We start from the raw sequence: 26,484 nt of genomic DNA, 5'->3' as shown, positions 1-26,484 counted from the left end.
AACTAACTAATACTTTTTGAATTTCATGAGTAATGATTTGAAAAGAAATATTGTATCTGTATGCACATTTTGAAATACACAACAATGTCGATTTTTTCAAGATCATGATGGCGATTGCTCACGTTTATACTTTTAACTATAACTTAAAGGGCTTTACCTTCCCCGGAGGAGAGCCGAGTCTATCATTCTCTCGCCTTCGCTTGTGTGCGATAGAGTTGTGATGCAGTGTAGATAACAATATGCCAGACGTGTCCTGAAAATGGAAAATGCGTTGATATTACTTCACCCAATCCTTATATACATCTATTACATGTGATTAACACCGCGGAGATATTTGCATCCGTCAAATCCAGTCGTCAACGGATATCAAACGGAACCATCATGTATTGCCGATGGCCAAAGGTAGTCCTTTTCGGAGATGCAGTCTGTGAGGTAATGTTTGTCTATTGTGATTTTTTAATAAATTTATTCACAGTTCAGATTGTTGTTGATTTTTTAATAAATTTATTCACAGCCCTTACTATAGTGTCCCTATATGCTAGGCATGACACACCGAATTCATCAGATATTTATAATTGTTGTTTTCCAATTTTCACTTTTTTTCCACATTTTGGTTGAGGGGGAAAACGTTGAACACAATAGCAGGGCAGTTGTTGGCATGACAACGTTAAAATGAGAAAAATGTGTTCAGGGGTTTATAGTTAATTTTAGTGATGAAGTTTTATTGATAATTAAAAGGAGAGTGCATGGCTGCAAGATATATCTTTGTGAAATTTAATTTTATTTTGATACAATTTTTCCAATCTAATTTAATTGTTTGTTTATTTGTTTATTTGTTTGCTTGTTTTGGGTGATCTTTTTCTTTGATTGGAAGTGACAAATTAACAATAGAGTGAGTGTTCTCTTTAATGATATACTTGATCATAAGAAAATACTAAGTGTGAACAACACAACAAAAATTACATCATATTTGTAAATATAGGGCCAAATAAAAAAAAATGTTTGGTTCCGGTTACCTGCCCCCACCTAGTTTTTCACGCTGACCCTAAAACTTTTTTTTTTTTTTACGTATTTTAGAAAAATGATAATAAAATCATGAAAATCGTGAAGTCTCGCAAGAAATATTGGGTGTGGAAACTAACATCAACTTAAAAGGATTCTTCCCACAATCTGTAATGGCTTATACATCTGATAGGAAGAAACAAACAACACAGAGACCACTTGGAAAACAATGGAAAACCTGAACTAGACACTTACACATGAACATTTTTTTATAATAAAATGAAATAAAAAATCTACCTACCCACCTATTTTAAAATTGAATGTAATCAGAACCACACAATTTTTTTTTACGACTTATGTATTTATATTTATTTATTTATTTGTTTATTTATTTATTTATTTATTTAAATTCTTTAAATTTGACTATATTATACTATATACTGAAGTATATCGATGGTAAACATACCATGGCATGAACATTGAGCTATTAACATCAGTTAATGATTTTCGGTAAGGCCTAAAAAAAGTTTAGAATAGTTGGGTTAGGTAGATTTTTAAATATTTTGTTCCATTTGTAAGTGTCTTGTTCATTTAGTTATGTTTTCCGTTGTTTTCCATATGGTCTCTGTGTTATTAGTTTCTTCCCATTAGATGCACAGCCATTACAGAATGGAAGAACAGTTTTATATTGTCGCTAGCTCAAATGGCTCCAACTCATGGACTGTTTATCATGCCTATAATTTTTCTTCTCTGAAAGTCTTTCAAGTGTGAATATCCAAGTTTCTCCAATGCGTGTTGTGACTGGCAATGCCATGTTGATTTTGATTGACAAGCTTTGAGAACTATGACCCCAATGTCAAACATTCTACAGTGAAAATTTTCTTACTGTTATTGTGTGAGGGCGCGGCAAGGAAGAACAGTCACTCGTGCCTCCGGCACTCACTGTTCAATCAGTATGCGGTTATAGTATTGCTCTGGATTGGAGCGAGGCAACGACTTTAGTTTTAGATAAAACATAGCAAAAAAGGCACGAACGACCGTCGACAGTCTAAGTTTCTGCATCCATTATTTATTGTGAGACTTTTAAATTACAATTTTCAATTCTTTTTTTTCTTGAATACATAAACAATAGTTTAGGGTTGGCAGTGAAACACTAGGTGGGGGTCAGTTAACTGGAACCAAACAGTTTGTTTTAAACCTAATTAATCTATAGCTTAAGAATGCATGTGCATGCTTCCAGTTCAATATAATTTTTATACATACATTGATGATAACAAAGTGCATGTCATAAAGTTTGATAATATTCTAGACCATACCATAGACATTAGTCTAGGTTTGTTCGAAGACATTGTCTGTGTGTGAGTAGGAATGACAAAATACATATAGAGACTGCATGTCTTTTTACCTATGTGTGACAGGTAATGACAGACAAAATACATACAGAGACTGTCTTTTTACCTGTGTGTGACAGGTAATGACAGACAAAATACATACAGAGACTGTCTTTTTACCTATGTGTGACTGGTATTGACAGACAAAATACATACAGAGACTGTCTTTTTACCTATGTGTGACTGGTATTGACAGACAAAATACATACAGAGACTGTCTTTTTGTAATGACAGACAAAATACATACAGAGACTGTCTTTTTACCTGTGTGACAGGTAATGACAGACAAAATACATACAGAGACTGTCTTTTTACCTATGTGTGACTGGTAATGACAGACAAAATACATACAGAGACTGTCTTTTTACCTATGTGTGACTGGTAATGACAGACAAAATACATAGTATTTACAGAGACTGTCTTTTTACCTATGTGTGACTGGTAATGACAGACAAAATACATACAGAGACTGTCTTTTTACCTATGTGTGACTGGTAATGACAGACAAAATACATACAGAGACTGTCTTTTTACCTATGTGTGACAGGTAATGACAGACAAAATACATACAGAGACTGTCTTTTTACCTGTGTGTGACTGGTAATGACAGACAAAATACATACAGAGACTGTCTTTTTACCTATGTGTGACAGGTATTGACAGACAAAATACATACAGAGACTGTCTTTTTACCTATGTGTGACTGGTATTGACAGACAAAATACATACAGAGACTGTCTTTTTACCTATGTGTGACAGGTAATGACAGAAAAAATACATACAGAGACTGTCTTTTTACCTATGTGTGACTGGTAATGACAGACAAAATACATAGAGACTGTCTTTTTACCTATGTGTGACAGGTAATGACAGACAAAATACATACAGAGACTGTCTTTTTACCTGTGTGTGACTGGTAATGACAGACAAAATACATACAGAGACTGTCTTTTTACCTATGTGTGACAGGTAATGACAGACAAAATACATACAGAGACTGTCTTTTTACCTATGTGTGACAGGTAATGACAGACAAAATACATACAGAGACTGTCTTTTTACCTATGTGTGACAGGTAATGACAGACAAAATACATACAGAGACTGTCTTTTTACCTATGTGTGACAGGTAATGACAGACAAAATACATACAGAGACTGTCTTTTTACCTATGTGTGACAGGTAATGACAGACAAAATACATACAGAGACTGTCTTTTTACCTATGTGTGACAGGTAATGACAGACAAAATACATACAGAGACTGTCTTTTTACCTATGTGTGACAGGTAATGACAGACAAAATACATACAGAGACTGTCTTTTTACCTGTGTGTGACAGGTAATGACAGACAAAATACATACAGAGACTGTCTTTTTACCTATGTGTGACTGGTATTGACAGACAAAATACATACAGAGACTGTCTTTTTACCTATGTGTGACTGGTATTGACAGACAAAATACATACAGAGACTGTCTTTTTACCTGTGTGTGACTGGTAATGACAGACAAAATACATACAGAGACTGTCTTTTTACCTGTGTGTGACAGGTAATGACAGACAAAATACATACAGAGACTGTCTTTTTACCTATGTGTGACTGGTAATGACAGACAAAATACATACAGAGACTGTCTTTTTACCTATATGTGACAGGTAATGACAGACAAAATACATACAGAGACTGTCTTTTTACCTGTGTGTGACAGGTAATGACAGACAAAATACATACAGAGACTGTCTTTTTACCTGTGTGTGACAGGTAATGACAGACAAAATACATACAGAGACTGTCTTTTTACCTGTGTGTGACAGGTAATGACAGACAAAATACATACAGAGACTGTCTTTTTACCTGTGTGTGACAGGTAATGACAGACAAAATACATACAGAGACTGTCTTTTTACCTATGTGTGACTGGTAATGACAGACAAAATACATACAGAGACTGTCTTTTTACCTGTGTGTGACAGGTAATGACAGACAAAATACATACAGAGACTGTCTTTTTACCTATGTGTGACTGGTAATGACAGACAAAATACATACAGAGACTGTCTTTTTACCTGTGTGTGACAGGTAATGACAGACAAAATACATACAGAGACTGTCTTTTTACCTGTGTGTGACAGGTAATGACAGACAAAATACATACAGAGACTGTCTTTTTACCTGTGTGTGACAGGTATTGGCAGACAAAATACATATAAAGGGTGTTTGTAACCTGACGATCACCTTATTATGTATTTAGGTTCAAGGTCAGATAAGGTTAGATTGGAGTACGAAGAGATTACATGGAAAATTGCTTGGAATATGAACTGGTTGTGTAAAATTACTTGGAATATGAACTGGTTGTGTAAAATTACTTGGAATATGAACTGGTTGTGTAAAATTACTTGGAATATGAACTCGTTGTGTAAAATTACTTGGAATATGAACTGGTTGTGTAAAATTACTTGGAATATGAACTGGTTGTGTAAAATTACTTGGAATATGAACTGGTTGTATATACAGCACTGTATTACATGGAATTTGATGTCTAAATAAGCTGTATTGGGAAGGAGAAGGAAAAACATTGTATTTTTGAACATCACATCCATACATATTATTAGATGTTTAAAAATAAAACCATGTATTGCTTTCCATGGCTAAAATATATTATAACCATTTATATATATATATATATATATATATATATATATATATAAAAACGACTAAATTTTAACGGAAATTCAAAAAAGATGTTTATCATCAGTGCAAATAAATCAGGACTCCTTAATAAACGATCAGAACTGATTTCAAAGTGCCGCCATGAAAACAAATACATTCTTTCATTCCACCATGTCAAACCTCAACGCGCATCACATCCGGGTACCAGTTCTTCTGCGAGTTCGAATTCGATCACTTGAATTTCCGTTAAAATTTAGTCGTCCGAAGATCGCATTCAAGCGTGAAACTCTGAGTAACGGCTCCATACCATAACTTGTGTATTTTGTGTAATACAGCTCTACTTCTCAGTATTGAGCGCTTTTCCTTCTGAGTCAGTTTATGACTTACCTCTTACACTGAATTAGTATATATATATATATATATATATATATATACATATATATATATAGTTTACACTCTGCCATTGCGGTATAGAGCACTGTCTTAGCAGATAGATACTCACCGAGTAATATATATATATTTATACGTCACCAGTCACCAATCTCGCATTCTGATTGGTCGAGAGCCCTGCAGATACACAGGCGTATTTTTCACCAACAGCCGTATTTTTGCTTGTTGTATCACGTGATCACTGCACGTCCCCTTGTAAACAAATCTAGCAGACAACTAGAGATCGAGCTATAACCAGCATTTCCAATGCCAAATTTGTTGTCAATCGAACAAAATATCACCGTTGTATACATTGTAACAAGTCTTTGAACTGTACTTTTCATGTCACAGGGAAATAGTCAAAAATTCCACACACAACCGTGAAAGTCTAGTGACAGGAACGCACGGTCAGCACGCGATCGTAAACATGAATTCCTAAATTATGAAGGATATGAAAATTACCACCACAGAGGGTGTAATTTTTGATTAACTAGAACAACAAAGCATATCACGAACATTTATGTACATTTAATGAAATACAGTACGCAAAACAAAGACACACTCATTTTTCAGCTGATGGTTATAAGTTTGAATATATCGCTGAGTGATATGCAAATAGTAAACATTACGTAATACTACTGAGCAAACGCGCACTCTGATTGGACGATAAAGTTAAGGCTGACATGTAAACAACCGCATTGCAGTTATCAGAGAGGTGCATGATACTACGCTCAACAGTATAACGCGGAAGTGATTATATTTTATTATTATATTATATTTTATATTTTAACATGAAACAGCATTTTTAGACATTCAAAAATGAATTCATAGTCGCAGGTGATGTTACAGTATAAGTATGTTATTTGCCAAATACTGTTCCACATCTTGCTGCTTGAGGTAATTTTTCTGGTAAAACGGCTCGCCTACGGCTCTCCATTATACCAGAAAAATTACCTCTCGCAGCAAGATATAGAACGGTATTTGGTTTGGTTTGGTTTGGTTTATTGATTTCACCAGGAAAAAAACATACATAACAAATAAATTTGGCAAATAACATATACATATATACATATATACAGTGTATTAAATTGTATAATATATACTAGATAAAATAGTTTATTAAATAAATATACTTCAGCAATCTATATATAGTATGCTAATATCTAGATAATAATAACAATATATTACAGTCATCTATTCTAGTATAGCTAGTCATCTATTACAGTATAGCCAGTCATCTATTCTGGTATAGTCAGTCATCTATTACATTATAGTCTGTCATCTATTCTAGTATAGTCTGTCATCTATTACAGTATAGCCAGTCATGTATTACATTATAGTCAGTCATCTATTACAGTATAGTCTGTCATCTATTCTAGTATAGTCTGTCATCTATTACAGTATAGCCTGTCATCTATTACACAGTATAGCCTGACATCTATTACAGTATAGTCAGTCATCTATTACACAGTATAGCCTGACATCTATTACAGTATAGTCAGTCATCTATTACACAGTATAGTCAGTCATCTATTACATTATAGCCATAATACCAGGTTTATTTCTGTAAGAGCAGATATAATTTGTAATGAAAATTAAGCCTGCCGTCAGTGAATAAGTGCCTCCTGCCATAAAACTGTAAAACGGGTAAATATGATACATGTATAGAGATCTGAAATGATTAATTGGTGTCTACTGACTAGGGCTATATTGGAATTGGCGCTCCTAGCATACTTTTACTGTTACATTAATAAAAGTGATATATGATGTAAGATGCCTACAGCTGTATAAATTCTCAAGCTCAACCTCCACTTTCTGTTGAAATTAGCTAGATGGAAGTATGTGCTCCCGGAACTATAACATATCTTTTCATTCCACAGCAGTTGTTCCCCCAATAAGGAAATAATTGCAAGACTGCACAGATATTTCTGGCAATCTTGTATATATTAATGCTATCAACTTGCGTGTGATTTTCAGAGCTAAATAATACCTTTGTTCAACTTTCAAATCTTGTAAAGATGCCCTACTGCACTTGACATGTGATCAGTCCTTTGGAGGATTTCCTGCAAGGTTTTATGGGAACTTTGTCCAATGTATGATGTTATCACCACATTTATGTAGTCTCTGTACAAACTAGCTTTACCTAGGCAAAGATGTGATCAAGCAGGATTTTTTACACAAAAAATAATGATGAAAATGAATTTGAAATGATACCTGCATACCAAAACATTGATGAAAATTCCTTAAAATAAAAGCCTGATACCCCATACATAATTACATAGATTTACAGAAACCAAGTCATTAAAGCCTGATACCCTATACATAATTACATAGAGTTACAGAAACCAAGTCATTAAAGCCTGATACCCCATACATAGTTACATAGAGTTACAGAAACCAAGTCATTAAAGCCTGATACCCTATACATAGTTACATAGAGTTACAGAAACCAAGTCATTAAAGCCTGATACCCTATATTTAGGGTGTAATTACATAGAGTTACAGAAACCAAGTCATTAAAGCCTGATACCCCATACATAATTACATAGAGTTACAGAAACCAAGTCATTAAAGCCTGATACCCCATACATAATTACATAGAGTTACAGAAACCAAGTCATTAAAGCCTGATACCCTATACATAGTTACATAGAGTTACAGAAACCAAGTCATTAAAGCCTGATACCCCATACATAATTACATAGAGTTACAGAAACCAAGTCATTAAAGCCTGATACCCTATACATAGTTACATAGAGTTACAGAAACCAAGTCATTAAAGCCTGATACCCTATACATAATTACATAGAGTTACAGAAACCAAGTCATTAAAGCCTGATACCCCATACATAGTTACATAGAGTTACAGAAACCAAGTCATTAAAGCCTGATACCCTATACATATATAGTTACATAGAGTTACAGAAACCAAGTCATTAAAGCCTGATACCCCATACATAATTACATAGAGTTACAGAAACCAAGTCATTAAAGCCTGATACCCTATACATAGTTACATAGAGTTACAGTAACCAAGTCATGAAAGCCTGATACCCTATACATAGTTACATAGAGTTACAGAAACCAAGTCATTAAAGCCTGATACCCCATACATAATTACATAGAGTTACAGAAACCAAGTCATTAAAGCCTGATACCCTATACATAGTTACATAGAGTTACAGAAACCAAGTCATTAAAGCCTGATACCCCATACATAGTTACATAGAGTTACAGAAACCAAGTCATTAAAGCCTGATACCCCATACATAGTTACATAGAGTTACAGAAACCAAGTCATTAAAGCCTGATACCCCATACATAGTTACATAGAGTTACAGAAACCAAGTCATTAAAGCCTGATACCCCATACATAATTACATAGAGTTACAGAAACCAAGTCATTAAAGCCTGATACCCCATACACCTTTGTTGTGTTGGAACAGATAACATGGCCCAATTTCTCTAGTATAGATGTACGTATTATTGAGTATTAAATACACACCTTTGTTGTGTTGGAACAGATAATATGGCCCAATTTCTCTAGTATAGATGTACGTATTATTGAGTATTAAATACACACCTTTGTTGTGTTGGAACAGATAACATGGCTCAATTTCTCTAGTATAGATGTACGTATTATTGAGTATTAAAAACACACCTTTGTTGTGTTGGAACAGATAACATGGCCCAATTTCTCTAGTATAGATGTACGTATTATTGAGTATTAAAAACACACCTTTATTGTGTTGGAACAGATAACATGGCCCAATTTCTCTAGTATAGATGTACGTATTATTGAGTATTAAAAACACACCTTTATTGTGTTGGAACAGATAACATGGCCCAATTTCTCTAGTATAGATGTACGTATTATTGAGTATTAAAAACACACCTTTGTTGTGTTGGAACAGATAACATGGCTCAATTTCTCTAGTATAGATGTACGTATTATTGAGTATTAAAAACACACCTTTGTTGTGTTGGAACAGATAACATGGCTCAGTTTCTCTAGTATAGATGTACGTATTATTGAGTATTAAATACACACACCTTTGTTGTGTTGGAACAGATAACATGGCCCAATTTCTCTAGTATAGATGTATGTATTATTGAGTATTAAATACACACCTTTGTTGTGTTGGAACAGATAACATGGCTCAATTTCTCTAGTATAGATGTACGTATTATTGAGTATTAAAAACACACCTTTGTTGTGTTGGAACAGATAACATGGCCCAATTTCTCTAGTATAGATGTATGTATTATTGAGTATTAAATACACACCTTTATTGTGTTGGAACAGATAACATGGCTCAATTTCTCTAGTATAGATGTATGTATTATTGAGTATTAAAAACACACCTTTGTTGTGTTGGAACAGATAACATGGCTCAATTTCTCTAGTATAGATGTACGTATTATTGAGTATTAAAAACACACCTTTGTTGTGTTGGAACAGATAATATGGCCCAATTTCTCTAGTATAGATGTACGTATTATTGAGTATTAAAAACACACCTTTATTGTGTTGGAACAGATAACATGGCCCAATTTCTCTAGTATAGATGTACGTATTATTGAGTATTAAATACACACCTTTGTTGTGTTGGAACAGATAACATGGCTCAATTTCTCTAGTATAGATGTACGTATTATTGAGTATTAAAAACACACCTTTGTTGTGTTGGAACAGATAATATGGCCCAATTTCTCTAGTATAGATGTACGTATTATTGAGTATTAAATACACACCTTTGTTGTGTTGGAACAGATAACATGGCTCAATTTCTCTAGTATAGATGTACGTATTATTGAGTATTAAAAACACACCTTTATTGTGTTGGAACAGATAACATGGCTCAATTTCTCTAGTATAGATGTACGTATTATTGAGTATTAAATACACACCTTTGTTGTGTTGGAACAGATAACATGGCTCAGTTTCTCTAGTATAGATGTACGTATTATTGAGTATTAAAAACACACCTTTGTTGTGTTGGAACAGATAACATGGCTCAGTTTCTCTAGTATAGATGTACGTATTATTGAGTATTAAATACACACCTTTGTTGTGTTGGAACAGACATGATATAAGATGATCCAGGCTTAATTTCTCCACACAATCATTCATGACATTATAGTCCCAATATCTCAGACTTTAGTCAGCACAAGTATATCATTGCTATTTCAACAGTGATATATAGTGTTCTGTTCTACATAGCTATTTCAACTATATTATATAATCTGTCCTGTTCTACAGTATATCATTGCTATTTCAACTATGATATATAATGTTCTGTTCTACAGTATATCATGGCTATTTCAACTATAAACTATAGTGTGCTGTTCTACACAGTATATCATTGCTATTTCAACTATGATATATAGTGTTCTGTTCTACAGTATATCATTGCTATTTCAACTATGATATATAGTGTTCTGTTCTACAGTATATCATGGCTATTTCAACTATGATATATAGTGTTCTGTTCTACAGTGTATCATGGCTATTTCAACTATACTCTTAGACTATAATATCCTGTTCTACAGATACAATTAAATTCACAAAGCGTGGAATCTATATTATACTGTCTTCTTCAGATATACAGTATTCGATAGCTATTTTAACTCTAACATTAATTTTACATCTGTTCATGTACATATCTAGAATTCATGTCCCGTTCTGTAACCTGTCAGTAGAATTGATGTAACCTGGTTCTAATGATTTATCTTTATAATTTCGTGGTTGAGTGTAGTAACTGATCTAACAGATCCAAAATTGACATAATTGTGTGACTGATGAGATAAGGGTCAAAGGTCAAATTCTCAATTGCCTGTACTATATTTGTTTTATTGGTATCCCTATGTAGACATTTATCATACAGATGTAGGTTGCCTCTGGGTAGTAACTAGAATATAAATCAGATATTTTCTACAAAATAAATCATGTAACACCTATGATCTAGAAAGAATAAAGTACATCATAACTGATAACTGACAAGTGAAACTTACATTAAAGGGGGCACGAACTGAGTTAGGGTATACAAGTGAAACTTACATTAAAGGGGGCACAAACTCAGTTAGGGTATACAAGTGAACTTACATTAAAGGAGGCACAAACTGAGTTAGGGCATACAAGTGAAACTCACATTAAAGGGGGTACAAACTGAGTTAGGGCATACAAGTGAAACTTACATTAAAGGGGACACAAACTCAGTTAGGGTATACAAGTGAAACTTACATTAAAGGAGGCACAAACTGAGTTAGGGTATACAAGTGAAACTTACATTAAAGGGGGTACAAACTGAGTTACAAGTGAAACTTACATTAAAGGAGGCACAAACTGAGTTAGGGCATACAAGTGAAACTTACATTAAAGGAGACACAAACTGAGTTAGGGTATACAAGTGAAACTTACATTAAAGGAGGTACAAACTGAGTTAGGGTATACAAGTGCAGGGATCACTCTGGGCCGCGATCACGCGCTATTTGCGCTGTAAAAACAAAAATATCGCGTCCAGAAAACTCAATTGGGACACAAAATCGCACCGTCGATACTAATAGCGCGTCACTGTGATAGATACGCGACATCATATCTAAGCTTTTGTTTACTACTAACGTACAAGGCGCATACTACGCATGTCTTTTGCTGCCCTCAGGCGGCAAGGTTTATCTGCATCATGCCCCTTTCAAACAGTGTCTATGATTGGTTGCCGACATGAAGGCAGGCGCTCATCGACAAATCAACGGAGTTGATACAGTAAATGTTCATTACTGATTAGTCACACGTACATGTGTACGTAATGGAGCTTTCAAAGACGTCGGGTGCCAGTACGAGTGCAATCTGATTAAAATCTGATATTAGATAGGCTGGTTTTCCTGTATTTACCTTTATTCCATCGTTATTGCGTCTTTTTCGTGAGTTTTTTTCCCCGGGGGAAAAAAAACTGGCATTCGCCCGGGGGAAAAAAACTCACGAAAAAGACGCAATAACGATGGAATAAAGGTAAATACAGGAAAACCAGCCTATCAAATATCAGATTGGTACGAGTGGGACCAAGAAACGCAAATGCTCTATCTTGGACTATTGTACAAAAGTTACTCCTTCGCTGGGAACTAATCTGGATTCGACTACATTCGCTAGTGAGGACGAAGAATGGGTATGTCCTGGTGTAGGTCGCAAGACAAACCGGAAATTTCAAAATAATTGGCTGGCTATGTATGGGTCGTTTTTGCGTCACGATAAGGACAAGGGAGAAATGATCTGCTACCTTCGCAGAAATCTACAGTTAAGGACAATGATGTACAATGCAAGACAAGTATAGGAGTTATAGACCGTTGACGTGGTATTTTCCTATGAAATAAATGTTTCATGAAGTTAATATGTTGATGTGTATGTACTGTGTTTATTTGTACAGTAGCAAATTCTAGTATGAAAGTTGATATGAAATCCATAGGCTTATGATCACAATTATATATATGTGTGTGTGTGTGTGTGTGTGTTACAGTGTATACCAGTATAATATACACATGACGCACATACAGTTGCCATATTTTTACTTCCGTCCCACACAGTTTTCAAATTGTCTCACTCATTTTCTCCAAATGGGACATTGGCTCATGCAGCTCTGGAGCCAGGGTGATCCCTGCAAGTGAAACTTACATTAAAGGGGGCACAAACTCAGTTAGGGTATACAAGTGAAACTTACATTAAAGGGGACACAAACTGAGTTAGGGTATACAAGTGAAACTTACATTAAAGGAGGCACAAACTGAGTTAGGGTATACAAGTGAAACTTACATTAAAGGGGGCACAAACTGAGTTAGGGTATACAAGTGAAACTTACATTAAAGGAGGCACAAACTGAGTTAGGGTATACAAGTGAAACTTACATTAAAGGGGACACAAACTGAGTTAGGGTATACAAGTGAAACTTACATTAAAGGAGGCACAAACTGAGTTAGGGTATACAAGTGAAACTTACATTAAAGGGGGCACAAACTGAGTTAGGGTATACAAGTGAAACTTACATTAAAGGGGACACAAACTGAGTTAGGGTATACAAGTGAAACTTACATTAAAGGAGGCACAAACTTAGTTAGGGTATACAAGTGAAACTTACATTAAAGGAGGCACAAACTGAGTTAGGGTATACCAGTGAAACTTACATTAAAGGGGGTACAAACTGAGTTACAAGTGAAACTTACATTAAAGGGGGCACAAACTGAGTTAGGGCATACAAGTGAAACTTACATTAAAGGAGGCACAAACTGAGTTAGGTTTATAAGTGAAACTTACATTAAAGGAGGCACAAACTGAGTTAGGTTTATAAGTGAAACTTACATTTACGAGGCACAAAAATGTTTTGTTTATTGACATTATCAATAATTTGTTAATTGATCTGTCTCTTACAGCATTCATTTGAAAATAGCCAGTGGGGAGCTATTCTACAAAACAAGTTGCAAAGGTGAGTGTTAGTAAATTAATCATGGTCTTCAAATCTTGAAGAATTCTTTAACTTCAAAACAAGACCCTAGTGACCCCATAATTGACTTGCAAGTTATGACAATGAACATTAGTTTGGGAGATTCTAGAGATGTCTATAGATGGATCTAATTCTTCAACACTAGAACCTGACTCCATAATTGACTTGCAAGTTATGACAATGAACATTAGTTTGGGAGATTCTAGAGATGTCTATAGATGGATCTAATTCTTCAACACTAGAACCTGACTCCATCATTGACATGCAATTGTCTCCAATTATTAAATACAAAAACAGCTGGAATTCCTCTTGTTTACAAATTACTAAGTTAGTGGATGCCCGGAATAGCACTTTATGATTCAGAGAATGTAATATATTCAGAGAATGTATTATTACAAAACATTGTCTTGTGGTTTTTATTGACAAAATATTCTGATTTATATATAACATATATATAATATATTCAACACGTGACCTATTCAACACATGATAGAATATATCCTATTCAACACGATAGAATATATCCTATTCAACACATGATAGAAAATATCTTATTCAACACATGATACAATATATCCTATTCAACACATGATAGAATATATCCTATTCAACACATGATAGAATATATCCTATTCAACACGATAGAATATATCCTATTCAACACATGATACAATATATCCTATTCAACACATGATAGAATATATCCTATTCAACACATGATAGAATATATCCTATTCAACACATGATACAATATATCCTATTCAACACATGATAGAATATATCCTATTCAACACATGATAGAATATATCCTATTCAATACATGATATTTATCCTATTCAACACATGATAGAATATATCCTATTCAACACATGATACAATATATCCTATTCAACACATGATAGAATATATCCTATTCAACACATGATAGAATATATCCTATTCAATACATGATATTTATCCTATTCAACACATGATACAATATATCCTATTCAACACGATAGAATATATCCTATTCAACACATGATAGAATATATTCTATTCGACACATGATAGAATATATCCTATTCAACACATGATAGAATATATCCTATTCTACACATGATAGAATATATCCTATTCAACACGATAGAATATATCCTATTCAACACATGATAGAATATATTCTATTCAACACGATAGAATATATCCTATTCAACACATGATAGAATATATCCTATTCAACACATGATAGAATATATCCTATTCGACACATGATAGAATATATCCTATTCAACACGATAGAATATATCCTATTCAACACATGATAGAATATATTCTATTCGACACATGATAGAATATATCCTATTCAACACGATAGAATATATCCTATTCGACACATGATAGAATATATCCTATTCAACACGATAGAATATATCCTATTCAACACATGATAGAATATATCCTATTCAACACATGATAGAATATATCCTATTCGACACATGATAGAATATATCCTATTCAACACGATAGAATATATCCTATTCAACACATGATAGAATATATTCTATTCGACACATGATAGAATATATCCTATTCAACACGATAGAATATATCCTATTCAACACATGATAGAATATATCCTATTCGACACATGATAGAATATATCCTATTCAACACATAATAGAATATATCCTATTCAACACATGATAGAAAATATCCTATTCAACACATGATACAATATATCCTATTCAACACATGATAGAATATATCCTATTCAACACATGATAGAATATATCTTATTCAACACATGATAGAATATATCCTATTCGACACATGATAGAATATATCCTATTCAACACATGATAGAAAATATCCTATTCAACACATGATAGAATATATCCTATTCAACACGATAGAATATATCCTATTCAACACATGATAGAATATATCCTATTCAACACATGATAGAATATATCCTATTCAACACATAATAGAATATATCCTATTCAACACATGATAGAATATATCCTATTCAACACATAATAGAATATATCCTATTCAACACATGATAGAAAATATCCTATTCAACACATGATACAATATATCCTATTCAACACATGATAGAATATATCTTATTCAACACATGATAGAATATATCCTATTCGACACATGATAGAATATATCCTATTCAACACGATAGAATATATCCTATTCAACACATGATAGAATATATCCTATTCAACACATAATAGAATATATCCTATTCAACACATGATAGAAAATATCCTATTCAACACATGATAGAATATATCCTATTCAACACATGATAGAATATATCCTATTCAACACATGATAGAAAATATCCTATTCAACACATGATACAATATATCCTATTCAACACATGATAGAATATATCCTATTCAACACATGATACAATATATCCTATTCAACACATGATACAATATATCCTATTCAACACATGATACAATATATCCTATTCAACACATGATAGAATATATCCTATTCAACACATGATAGAATATATCCTATTCAACACATGATAGAAAATATCCTATTCAATACATGATAGAATATATCCTATTCAACACATGATAGAATATATCCTATTCAACACATGATACAATATATCCTATTCAACACATGATAGAATATATCCTATTCAACACATGATAGAATATATCCTATTCAACACATGATAGAATATATCCTATTCAACACATGATAGAATATATCCTATTCAACACGATAGAATATATCCTATTCAACACATGATACAATATATCCTATTCAACACATGATACAATATATCCTATTCAACACATGATACAATATATCCTATTCGACACATGATACAATATATCCTATTCAACACATGATAGAATATATCCTATTCAACACATGATAGAAAATATCTTATTCAACACATGATAGAAAATATCTTATTCAACGTATGATAGAATATATCCTATTCAACACATGATACAATATATCTTATTCAACACATGATAGAATATATCCTATTCAACACGATAGAATATATCCTATTCAACACATGATAGAAAATATCCTATTCAACACATGATAGAAAATATCTTATTCAACGTATGATAGAATATATCCTATTCAACACATGATACAATATATCCTATTCAACACATGATAGAATATATCCTATTCAACACATGATAGAAAATATCTTATTCAACACATGATAGAAAATATCCTATTCAACACATGATAGAAAATATCCTATTCAACACATGATAGAATATATCCTATTCTACACATGATAGAATATATCCTATTCAACACATGATACAATATATCATATTCAATACATGATAGAAAATATCCTATTCAATACATGATAGAAAATATCCTATTCAACACATGATAGAAAATATCTTATTCAACACATAATAGAATATATCCTATTCAACACATGATAGAATATATCCTATTCTACACATGATAGAATATATCCTATTCAACACATGATACAATATATCCTATTCAATACATGATAGAAAATATCCTATTCAATACATGATAGAAAATATCCTATTCAACACATGATAGAAAATATCTTATTCAACACATAATAGAATATATCCTATTCAAAACATGATAGAATATATCCTATTTAACACATGATAGAATATATCGTATTCAACACATGATAGAAAATATCCTATTCAACACATGATAGAATATATCCTATTCAATACATGATAGAAAATATCCTATTCAACACATGATAGAATATATCCTATTCAACATGATAGAATATATCCTATTCGACACATGATAGAATATATCGTATTCAACGCATGATAGAAAATATCCTATTCTACACATGATTGATAAGATATATAAACAAACTGTATGTATGTGTGTTTACCATGTATACTGTATCAAACTGTATATGTTTACCATGTATACTGTATCAAACTGTATGTGTTTACCATGTATACTGTATCAAACTGTATGTGTGTTTACCATGTATACTGTATCAAACTGTATATATGTTTACCATGTATACTGTATCAAACTGTATGTATGTTTACCATGTATACTGTATCAAACTGTATGTATGTTTACCATGTATACTGTATCAAACTGTATGTATGTTTACCATGTATACTGTATCAAACTGTATGTGTGTTTACCATGTATACTGTATCAAACTGTATGTGTGTTTACCATGTACTGTATCAAACTGTATCAGACAATCTTTTCATCTCTGTGTGTGCATAATCCTATTGATGAGAAGGGTGGAGATAACAGAAAAAAAAGAACACTGTACAACCACAGCACTTTAAAAGCATTTTCCATAAGATGAGAAATAACACTTGTTTTCTTGAACAAACAGAGAGTTAGGGTTATTTGGGTAAAAGTTACATTTGAAGTTCTTCATACATTCAGTACTTTTTGTTGTTTTATTGTAGGAGATGTGATGTAGTAAATAGGGGATATGCTGGATACAACTCAGAATGGGCAAGAATTGTTCTTCCAGAGCTTGTCAATAGAGAGATAGTTGCAGAAGTGGAGGTTGCTGCCATGGTGATATTTCTGGGAACCAATGATAGCACCACACCGGGTGAAAAATTACATGTTCCCATAGAAACCTATAAACAAAACTTGCAGGTAAGTAATGTTGTTTATAACACTTTTTATAACTGAACTCACTCACTTACTCACTTACTCACTTACTCAATCAATCAATCAATCAATCAATCAATCACTCAATCATTCAGTTACTCACCAACCCAATCTACCAATTAATCACCAAATCTTTGGCTCAGCTCACTTTCCTACATCATTCACTCAATCAATCAGTCAATCAGTCAGTCAATCAATCAATCAATTGATCAATCAGTACACATTATCTTTAACTCACTGCTCAGTAACTCATACCTTAGTCAGTCACTTGCTCTAAGTCAGGCCACTAAACTTTGAAGTCTCTAATCCAAAATTACCAATCTTTAACTCGCCTATCCATAGTTACCAATCTTTAACTCGCCTATCCATAGTTACCAATCTTTAACTCGCCTATCCATAGTTACCAATCTTTAACTCGCCTATCCATAGTTACCAATCTTTAACTCGCCTATCCATAGTTACCAATCTTTAACTCGCCTATCCATAGTTACCAATCTTTAACTCGCCTATCCATAGTTACCAATCTTTAACTCGCCTATCCATAGTTACCAATCTTTAACTCGCCTATCCATAGTTACCAATCTTTAACTCGCCTATCCATAGTTACCAATCTTTAACTCGCCTATCCATAGTTACCGATCTTTAACTCGCCTATCCAAAATTACCAATCTTTAACTCGCCTATCCATAGTTACCAATCTTTAACTCGCCTATCCAAAATTACCAATCTTTAACTCGCCTATCCATAGTTACCAATCTTTAACTCGCCTATCCATAGTTACCAATCTTTAACTCGCCTATCCATAGTTACCAATCTTTAACTCGCCTATCCATAGTTACCAATCTTTAACTCGCCTATCCATAGTTACCAATCTTTAACTCGCCTATCCATAGTTACCAATCTTTAACTCGCCTATCCATAGTTACCAATCTTTAACTCGCCTATCCATAGTTACCAATCTTTAACTCGCCTATCCATAGTTACCAATCTTTAACTCGCCTATCCATAGTTACCAATCTTTAACTCGCCTATCCATAGTTACCAATCTTTAACTCGCCTATCCATAGTTACCAATCTTTAACTCGCCTATCTATAGTTACCAATCTTTAACTCGCCTATCCATAGTTACCAATCTTTAACTCGCCTATCCATAGTTACCAATCTTTAACTCGCCTATCCATAGTTACCAATCTTTAACTCGCCTATCCATAGTTACCAATCTTTAACTCGCCTATCCATAGTTACCAATCTTTAACTCGCCTATCCATAGTTACCAATCTTTGACTCGCCTATCCATAGTTACCAATCTTTAAATCGCCTATCCATAGTTACCAATCTTTAACTCACCTATCCATAGTTACCAATCTTTAACTCGCCTATCCATAGTTACCAATTTTTAAGTGCCAATTTGTAACTCTCTAATCTGTACCAATATATAACTCTCTAATCTGTACCAATATATAACTCTCTAATCTGTACAATATATAACTCTCTAATCTGTACCAATATGTAACTCTCTAATCTGTACCAATATATAACTCTCTAATCTGTACCAATATATAACTCTCTAATCTGTACCATTATATAACTCTCTAATCTGTACCAATATATAACTCTCTAATCTGTACCAATATATAACTCTCTAATCTGTACTAATATGTGACTCTCTAATCTGTACCAATATGTAACTCTCTAATCTGTACCAATATATAACTCTCTAATCTGTAACTGTTTCTATATTTTACAGAGAATGATAGATTATCTTAAATCTGTCAAAGTGACGTCAAATAAACTCATCTTTGTGTCACCACCTCCTGTTAATGAGAATACAAAGACAACATGTTGTAAGTAAAAGGCAATTTACCAATGTATATATATATATATACCAAATCAACCATCTCAACATCTACTGACGGACTGTGATCTCTAATGTAATTAAAGACCACAATTTGGGTTGTGTGTCAAAATGATTAAAACTAGTCAGTGTTTCTTTGAGTCAACGCACAGCACAGTAATAGTGAACACCAAATTCTGTGGGTCACAAGAAAGAAGTGAGCTTCAGTGGTGCATTGAATTGGCTATTATCTGTAGTTAAATAGTGGCCATATCTGTAGTTACCGGTAAATAGCTGCCATATCTGTAGTTAAATAGCTGCCATATCTGTAGTTAAATAGCTGCCATATCTGTAGTGAAATAGCTGCCATATCTGTAGTTAAGTAGTGGCCATATCTGTAGTTAAATAGTGGCCATATCTGTAGTTAAATAGCGGCCATATCTGTAGTTAAATAGCTGCCATATCTGTAGTTAAATAGTGGCCATATCTGTAGTTAAATAGCGGCCATATCTGTAGTTAAATAGTGGCCATATCTGTAGTTAAATAGCGGCCATATCTGTAGTTAAATAGCTGCCATATCTGTAGTTAAATAGTGGCCATATCTGTAGTTAAATAGCGGCCATATCTGTAGTTAAATAGCTGCCATATCTGTAATTAAATAGCGGCCATATCTGTAGTTAAATAGCGGCCATATCTGTAGTTAAATAGTGGCCATATCTGTAGTTAAATAGCGGCCATATCTGTAGTTAAATAGCTGCCATATCTGTAGTTAAATAGTGGCCATATCTGTAGTTAAATAGTGGCCATATCTGTAGTTAAATAGTGGCCATATCTGTAGTTAAATAGCGGCCATATCTGTAGTTAAATAGCTGCCATATCTGTAGTTAAATAGTGGCCATATCTGTAGTTAAATAGCTGCCATATCTGTAGTTAAATAGCTGCCATATCTGTAGTTAAATAGTGGCCATATCTGTAGTTAAATAGCGGCCATAACTATAGTTAAATAGCGGCCATATCTGTAGTTAAATAGCGGCCATATCTGTAGTTAAAGAGTGTCCATATCTGAAGTTAAATAGCGGCCATATATGTAGTTAAATAGCGGCCATATCTGTAGTTAAATAGCGGCCATATATGTAGTTAAATAGCGGCCATATCTGTAGTTAAATAGCGGCCATATCTGTAGTTAAATAGCTGCCATATCTGTAGTTAAATAGCGGCCATAACTGTAGTTAAATAGCTGCCATATCTGTAGTTAAATAGCTGCCATATCTGTAGTTAAATAGCGGCCATGTCTGTAGTTAAATAGCGGTCATGTCTGTATATAGTTAAATAGCGACCATGTCTGTAGTTAAATAGCGGCCATATCTGTAGTTAAATAGCATCCATGTCTGTAGTTAAATAGCGGCCATGTCTGTAGTTAAATAGCGGCCATGTCTGTAGTTAAATAGCGGCCATATCTGTAGTTAAATAGCGGCCATACCTGTAGTTAAAAATTCAAGGATTACTCGTAGTGCTCATATCACATCACGTTTTAGTGAATGGCAACCATTTGGTGTAACAAATCAATATATTACTGCACAACTCCAAAACTTCAATACACAGAATGTCTATTCAAGTGTCTGAACCCATATAATTACATGTAAGCTTTCTTGTAAAAATGTAACCTTTGACCTTGACCTTCTGGGTCAATTATCAAAATCAAGGTATTTCTTGCATATTGTATACAATCTGTAGCATTGATGTGTGATCCGGTTTTTTTCAAAATGATGTCTAAAGGTAACAAACACAGAACAAGAGAACAAGAAAAATATAATACTATTGATTCAATTAAACTTCTGTTCCAAACACAAGACTGAAGTGTGCAGTTAAAAAATTTCAGGTAAAATTTTCAAAGTTGTGCTTGACACAAAAGTTCAATTCATGGTTAACCAACACAGATGAATTTCCATTTGAATATAAGATAAATGTGTATTGCATGCATTACTTTTGGTGCTCATGTAACTTGTAACTCAATGGTGGCCATATTTGTAGTGAACAATCATGTAAACTTTCTTTGGGACCTTGCCCTTTGACCTTGACTTTCAAATCCAGACATTTCATACATATCACAGTCACATTTTAGTATTTATTTATTGCCACTAATTTCTTTTAAAATATGTCACCATTCAGTCAAATAGAAATATTTTAGAAAGGAGTGTGTCTTCTCAGAAGACTTGTTTGTTCTTTGTGTAAGTAATATCATTGGTACGTACGCGTGTGTGTGTGACTGTGTCTGTGTGTGTGTGTGTGTCTGTGTGTATGTGTGTGTGTGTGTGTGTGTGTGTGTGTGTGTGTGTGTGTGTGTGTGTGTGTGTGTGTGTGTGTGTGTGTGTGTAAACAACTTAAAAGTCAAAAACCACTAGACCGATTGCCATGATATTTGGTGCATATATTACCTTGGATGTCTAATTGGGAAATGTTCAAATCAAAATGATCTTACCACTGGTGTGTGATTTATGGTAAAAAGAAAATTATTTTTGGTCAAAAAACTTAAACCCAAAATACTCAGCAGATCAGTCTGAAATTTTGTTGGAACATTCTTAGGGGTGTTTAGATTAAGAATTGTTAAGAATTGACATGATGATCCCATCAGTGATATACAAATTAATATAAAATTGTGTCTTTTTGGTAAGAAATCTTTAATTCCAAAACTACTGAGCAGATTGGGCTGAAATTTAGGTGGAACATTCTTCAGGATGTTTAATATGTTCATGACATGATGATCCCCTATCAATAGTATCATATTGTTAAACTGCATGGTGAATGGGGTTGAAACTTGATGGGGATGTTTACGGAGATGTTATCCTGCAACTATTGTTAAAATCATTTTGACACATTTGGCTCTAGCAACGATGACCACACCCATAGCAACGGTGAAATAGAGATGTATATTACAAAGATAATAGGGATGGGTGGGTAAGTGAATACAGATTTAAAAAATGTATGGAAATATGCATAGCAACAGGACCATGCCCATAGCAACAGTGAAATAGAGATGTATATTACAAAGATAATAGGGATGGGTGGGTAAGTGAATACAAATTAAAAAAAATGTATGCAAATATGCATAGCAACAGGACCATGCCCATAGCAACAGCTACATGTACATGGTGGTTTATATTGCAAAGATAAAAAGTGGGAAGGGTAGGCAAGTTAATAAAGATTCAAAAAATGTATGCAAAAGCACTTAGCAACAAGACCATGCCCATAGCAACAGCCTAATACAGTTGTGCTACAATGCCATTGGTGATATTTTCTAGGTCATGGAAGACGGAAAACTGATGCTTTAGCAGCTGAGTATAGTGAAGCATGTTGTAACGTTGCAAAGGATGCTGGGATAGAATATATTAATCTATACCACGTGATAAGGCAGCAAGAGGTAAAGACATTTATGATTTACTTTTGTCAACAATGAAATGTTCACATATGAAAATGTCCCCATACAAAAAATTCCATTTTTGCTGCTATGCATCAAATAATACCGCACTGTATGTGGTGCACATGCCATATTAAATTTCGGGTTGCTTTTGAAGACTTGTAAACACAATGATGGCATGTATGATGTGTCACAGTACAATCACTGTCACAGTTTTCAGACAAGATAATGTTATTCAATGATTACTATTGGATAAACATTGCAAAAATGTAACAGCCATATTGTTGTTTAGAGATTTTCTGGTGTGAAGTGGCATGGTGATGCTCTTCCTCTTGGCAATTCATTATTGCTGCTGTTGCCTTTCCTCCTGGCCCTGGTGGTGTTCTTCCTCCGGGCCCTGGTGGTGTTCTTCCTCTGGGCCCTGGTGGCTTTCTTCCTCTGGGCTCTGGTGGTGTTCTTCCTCTGGGCTCTAGTGGTGTTCCTCCTCTGGGCTCTGGTGGTGTTCTTCCCCTGGGCTCTGGTGGTGTTCTTCCTCTGGGCTCTGGTGGTGTTCTTCCTCTGTGGCTCTGGTGATTCTCTTCCTCTTGGCTACTTATGATTGCTGCTGTTGCTCTTCTCCTGGGCTCTGCTGTTGCCCTTCCTCTGGGCTCTGCTGTTGCTCTTCCCCTGGGCTCTGGTGGTGTCCTTCCTCTGGGCTCTGGTGGTGTTCTTATTCTGGGCTCTGGTGGTGTTCTTCGCCTGGGCTCTGGTGGTGTTCTTCCTCTGGGCTCTGGTGGTGTTCTTCCCCTGGGCTCTGGTGGTGTTCTTCCTCTTGGCTACTTATAATTGGGCTCTGGTGGTGTTCTTCCCCTGGGCTCTGGTGGTGTTCTTCCTCTGGGCTCTGGTGGTGTTCTTCCCCTAGGCTCTGGTGGTGTTCTTCCTCTTGGCTCTGGTGGTGTTCTTCCTCTGGGCTCTGGTGGTGTTCTTCCCCTGGGCTCTGGTGGTGTTCTTCCCCTGGGCTCTGGTGGTGTTCTTCCCCTAGGCTCTGGTGGTGTTCTTCCTCTTGGCTCTGGTGGTGTTCTTCCTCTGGGCTCTGGTGGTGTTCTTCCCCTGGGCTCTGGTGGTGTTCTTCCCCTGGGCTCTGGTGGTGTTCTTCCCCTGGGCTCTGGTGGTGTTCTTCCTCTTGGCTACTTATAATTGCTAGTGGTGTCCCTTACACTGCTTCAGAACAATTTATCAATACTTCAGAAGTTGAAGTTTTCAAGCGATAGACTGATTGTTTTTACTTGTATTTTATTCACATCATCTGTAGTAATAAAATTGTGTTTTGGGAATCTGATTATAATGTTGGTTTTAATACAGTGAAAGGTTTGGCTAGACAAGAAATAAAAGGTACAGTGTCACTAATCTAATTAAGTTTTTATATTGATATAAAAATATATTATTTGTTCTTCAACTAAAAGTAACAAAAGTGTTAAAAATTACTTCAAAATGGTAAGTACAAATGTATGCCTCCCTAACCCAATTATCTTTTCAGCTATCAGTCTCACATTCTTCATTAATAGATTATTGCAATGTCATAAAGCGTAGGGGGACACTGGTTGACTCTATGTTTGAATTGATCACTGTAGAAAACAACTAACTTATTTGATTTGTTCTGTGTTTTCTGTGATAGAACTGGACCCAGCTGCTGAACCGTGATGGCATAACACTCTCACTAGAAGGGGGGCAGTTCTTAGAAAGACAACTATGGCCACTTCTTGAGAGGAGAGCTGAGGAGTTTGAACTCAAATTCCCAGACTGGGAAGATTTTGAAAAATACAACCCTAGCCCTAGACAAGTTGCATCATCCAAAATGATCAAACAACTCACCATAGAAGATCCAGTAGGTTACATTGAAAGTTGATAATATCACCATGGTGATAGCATTACTATGGTGATGACAAAGTAAGGATGCAAAAGAAATACAAATTTTACTACCTATGGATATATGTATTATTGTACAGTACAAAATGTACAAATTTATACATTGCAATTATATGTGTATGTTGTCATAGTAACAGTCTGAGATCTCTCACTTATGTTGCTCTGTATGTACCAAAGACGTTGTTTTCAAAAACATTTGATTTCAAAGTACATGTAGTTATTTTGTATGATGCAAATAACGTTGTGTGGTGGCGTAGTTTGGTAAAGTTATAAACATTGTCTGTAGTACATATTGATAATAATGTAAATAAAAAATGTTTGACATAACTTTTTAACGTATCTTAAATCTTGAGATTAACTTAGAATGTCCATCAGAAAAAAAACTTTAATTTTTTGTTGTTACTTTGTTCAAGACAATTCCATCCTATTCTCACTTTGCAATCAGTACAAAAAATCTGAGGTGAACATACAAAGTTTGAAAATGAGGAGGTGTTTACCTAGTGATTATTATATGTCACTTGTATTGGACCACCCCATTATGCAATGGGATGGATAGGTGTTTACCTAGTGATTATTATATGTCACTTGTATTGGACCACCCCATTATGCAATGGGATGGATAGGTGTTTACCTAGTGATTATTATATGTCACTTGTATTGGACCACCCCATTATGCAATGGGAT

At 34.3% G+C, this 26,484-nt stretch overlaps 1 protein-coding gene across 1 annotated transcript; it reads left to right on the top strand.

Moving 5' to 3' along the window:
- Positions 1–188: 188 nt before the first annotated feature.
- LOC144450197 (isoamyl acetate-hydrolyzing esterase 1 homolog) lies at positions 189–26,169 on the top strand. Its single transcript, XM_078140782.1, has 6 exons — positions 189–432; positions 13,914–13,966; positions 18,433–18,631; positions 20,394–20,490; positions 23,780–23,898; positions 25,550–26,169. The coding sequence occupies exons 1-6, from the start codon at positions 382–384 to the stop codon at positions 25,778–25,780; spliced, it is 750 nt and encodes a 249-aa protein (XP_077996908.1). The 5' UTR covers positions 189–381; the 3' UTR covers positions 25,781–26,169.
- Positions 26,170–26,484: the final 315 nt, after the last annotated feature.

This window comes from Glandiceps talaboti, chromosome 19 (genome assembly GCF_964340395.1).
Source record: "Glandiceps talaboti chromosome 19, keGlaTala1.1, whole genome shotgun sequence".
Lineage (NCBI taxonomy): Eukaryota > Metazoa > Hemichordata > Enteropneusta > Spengelidae > Glandiceps > Glandiceps talaboti.
The sequence above is the reverse complement of the archived record's forward strand: the minus strand, read 5'-3'. Positions and strand labels throughout refer to the sequence as shown.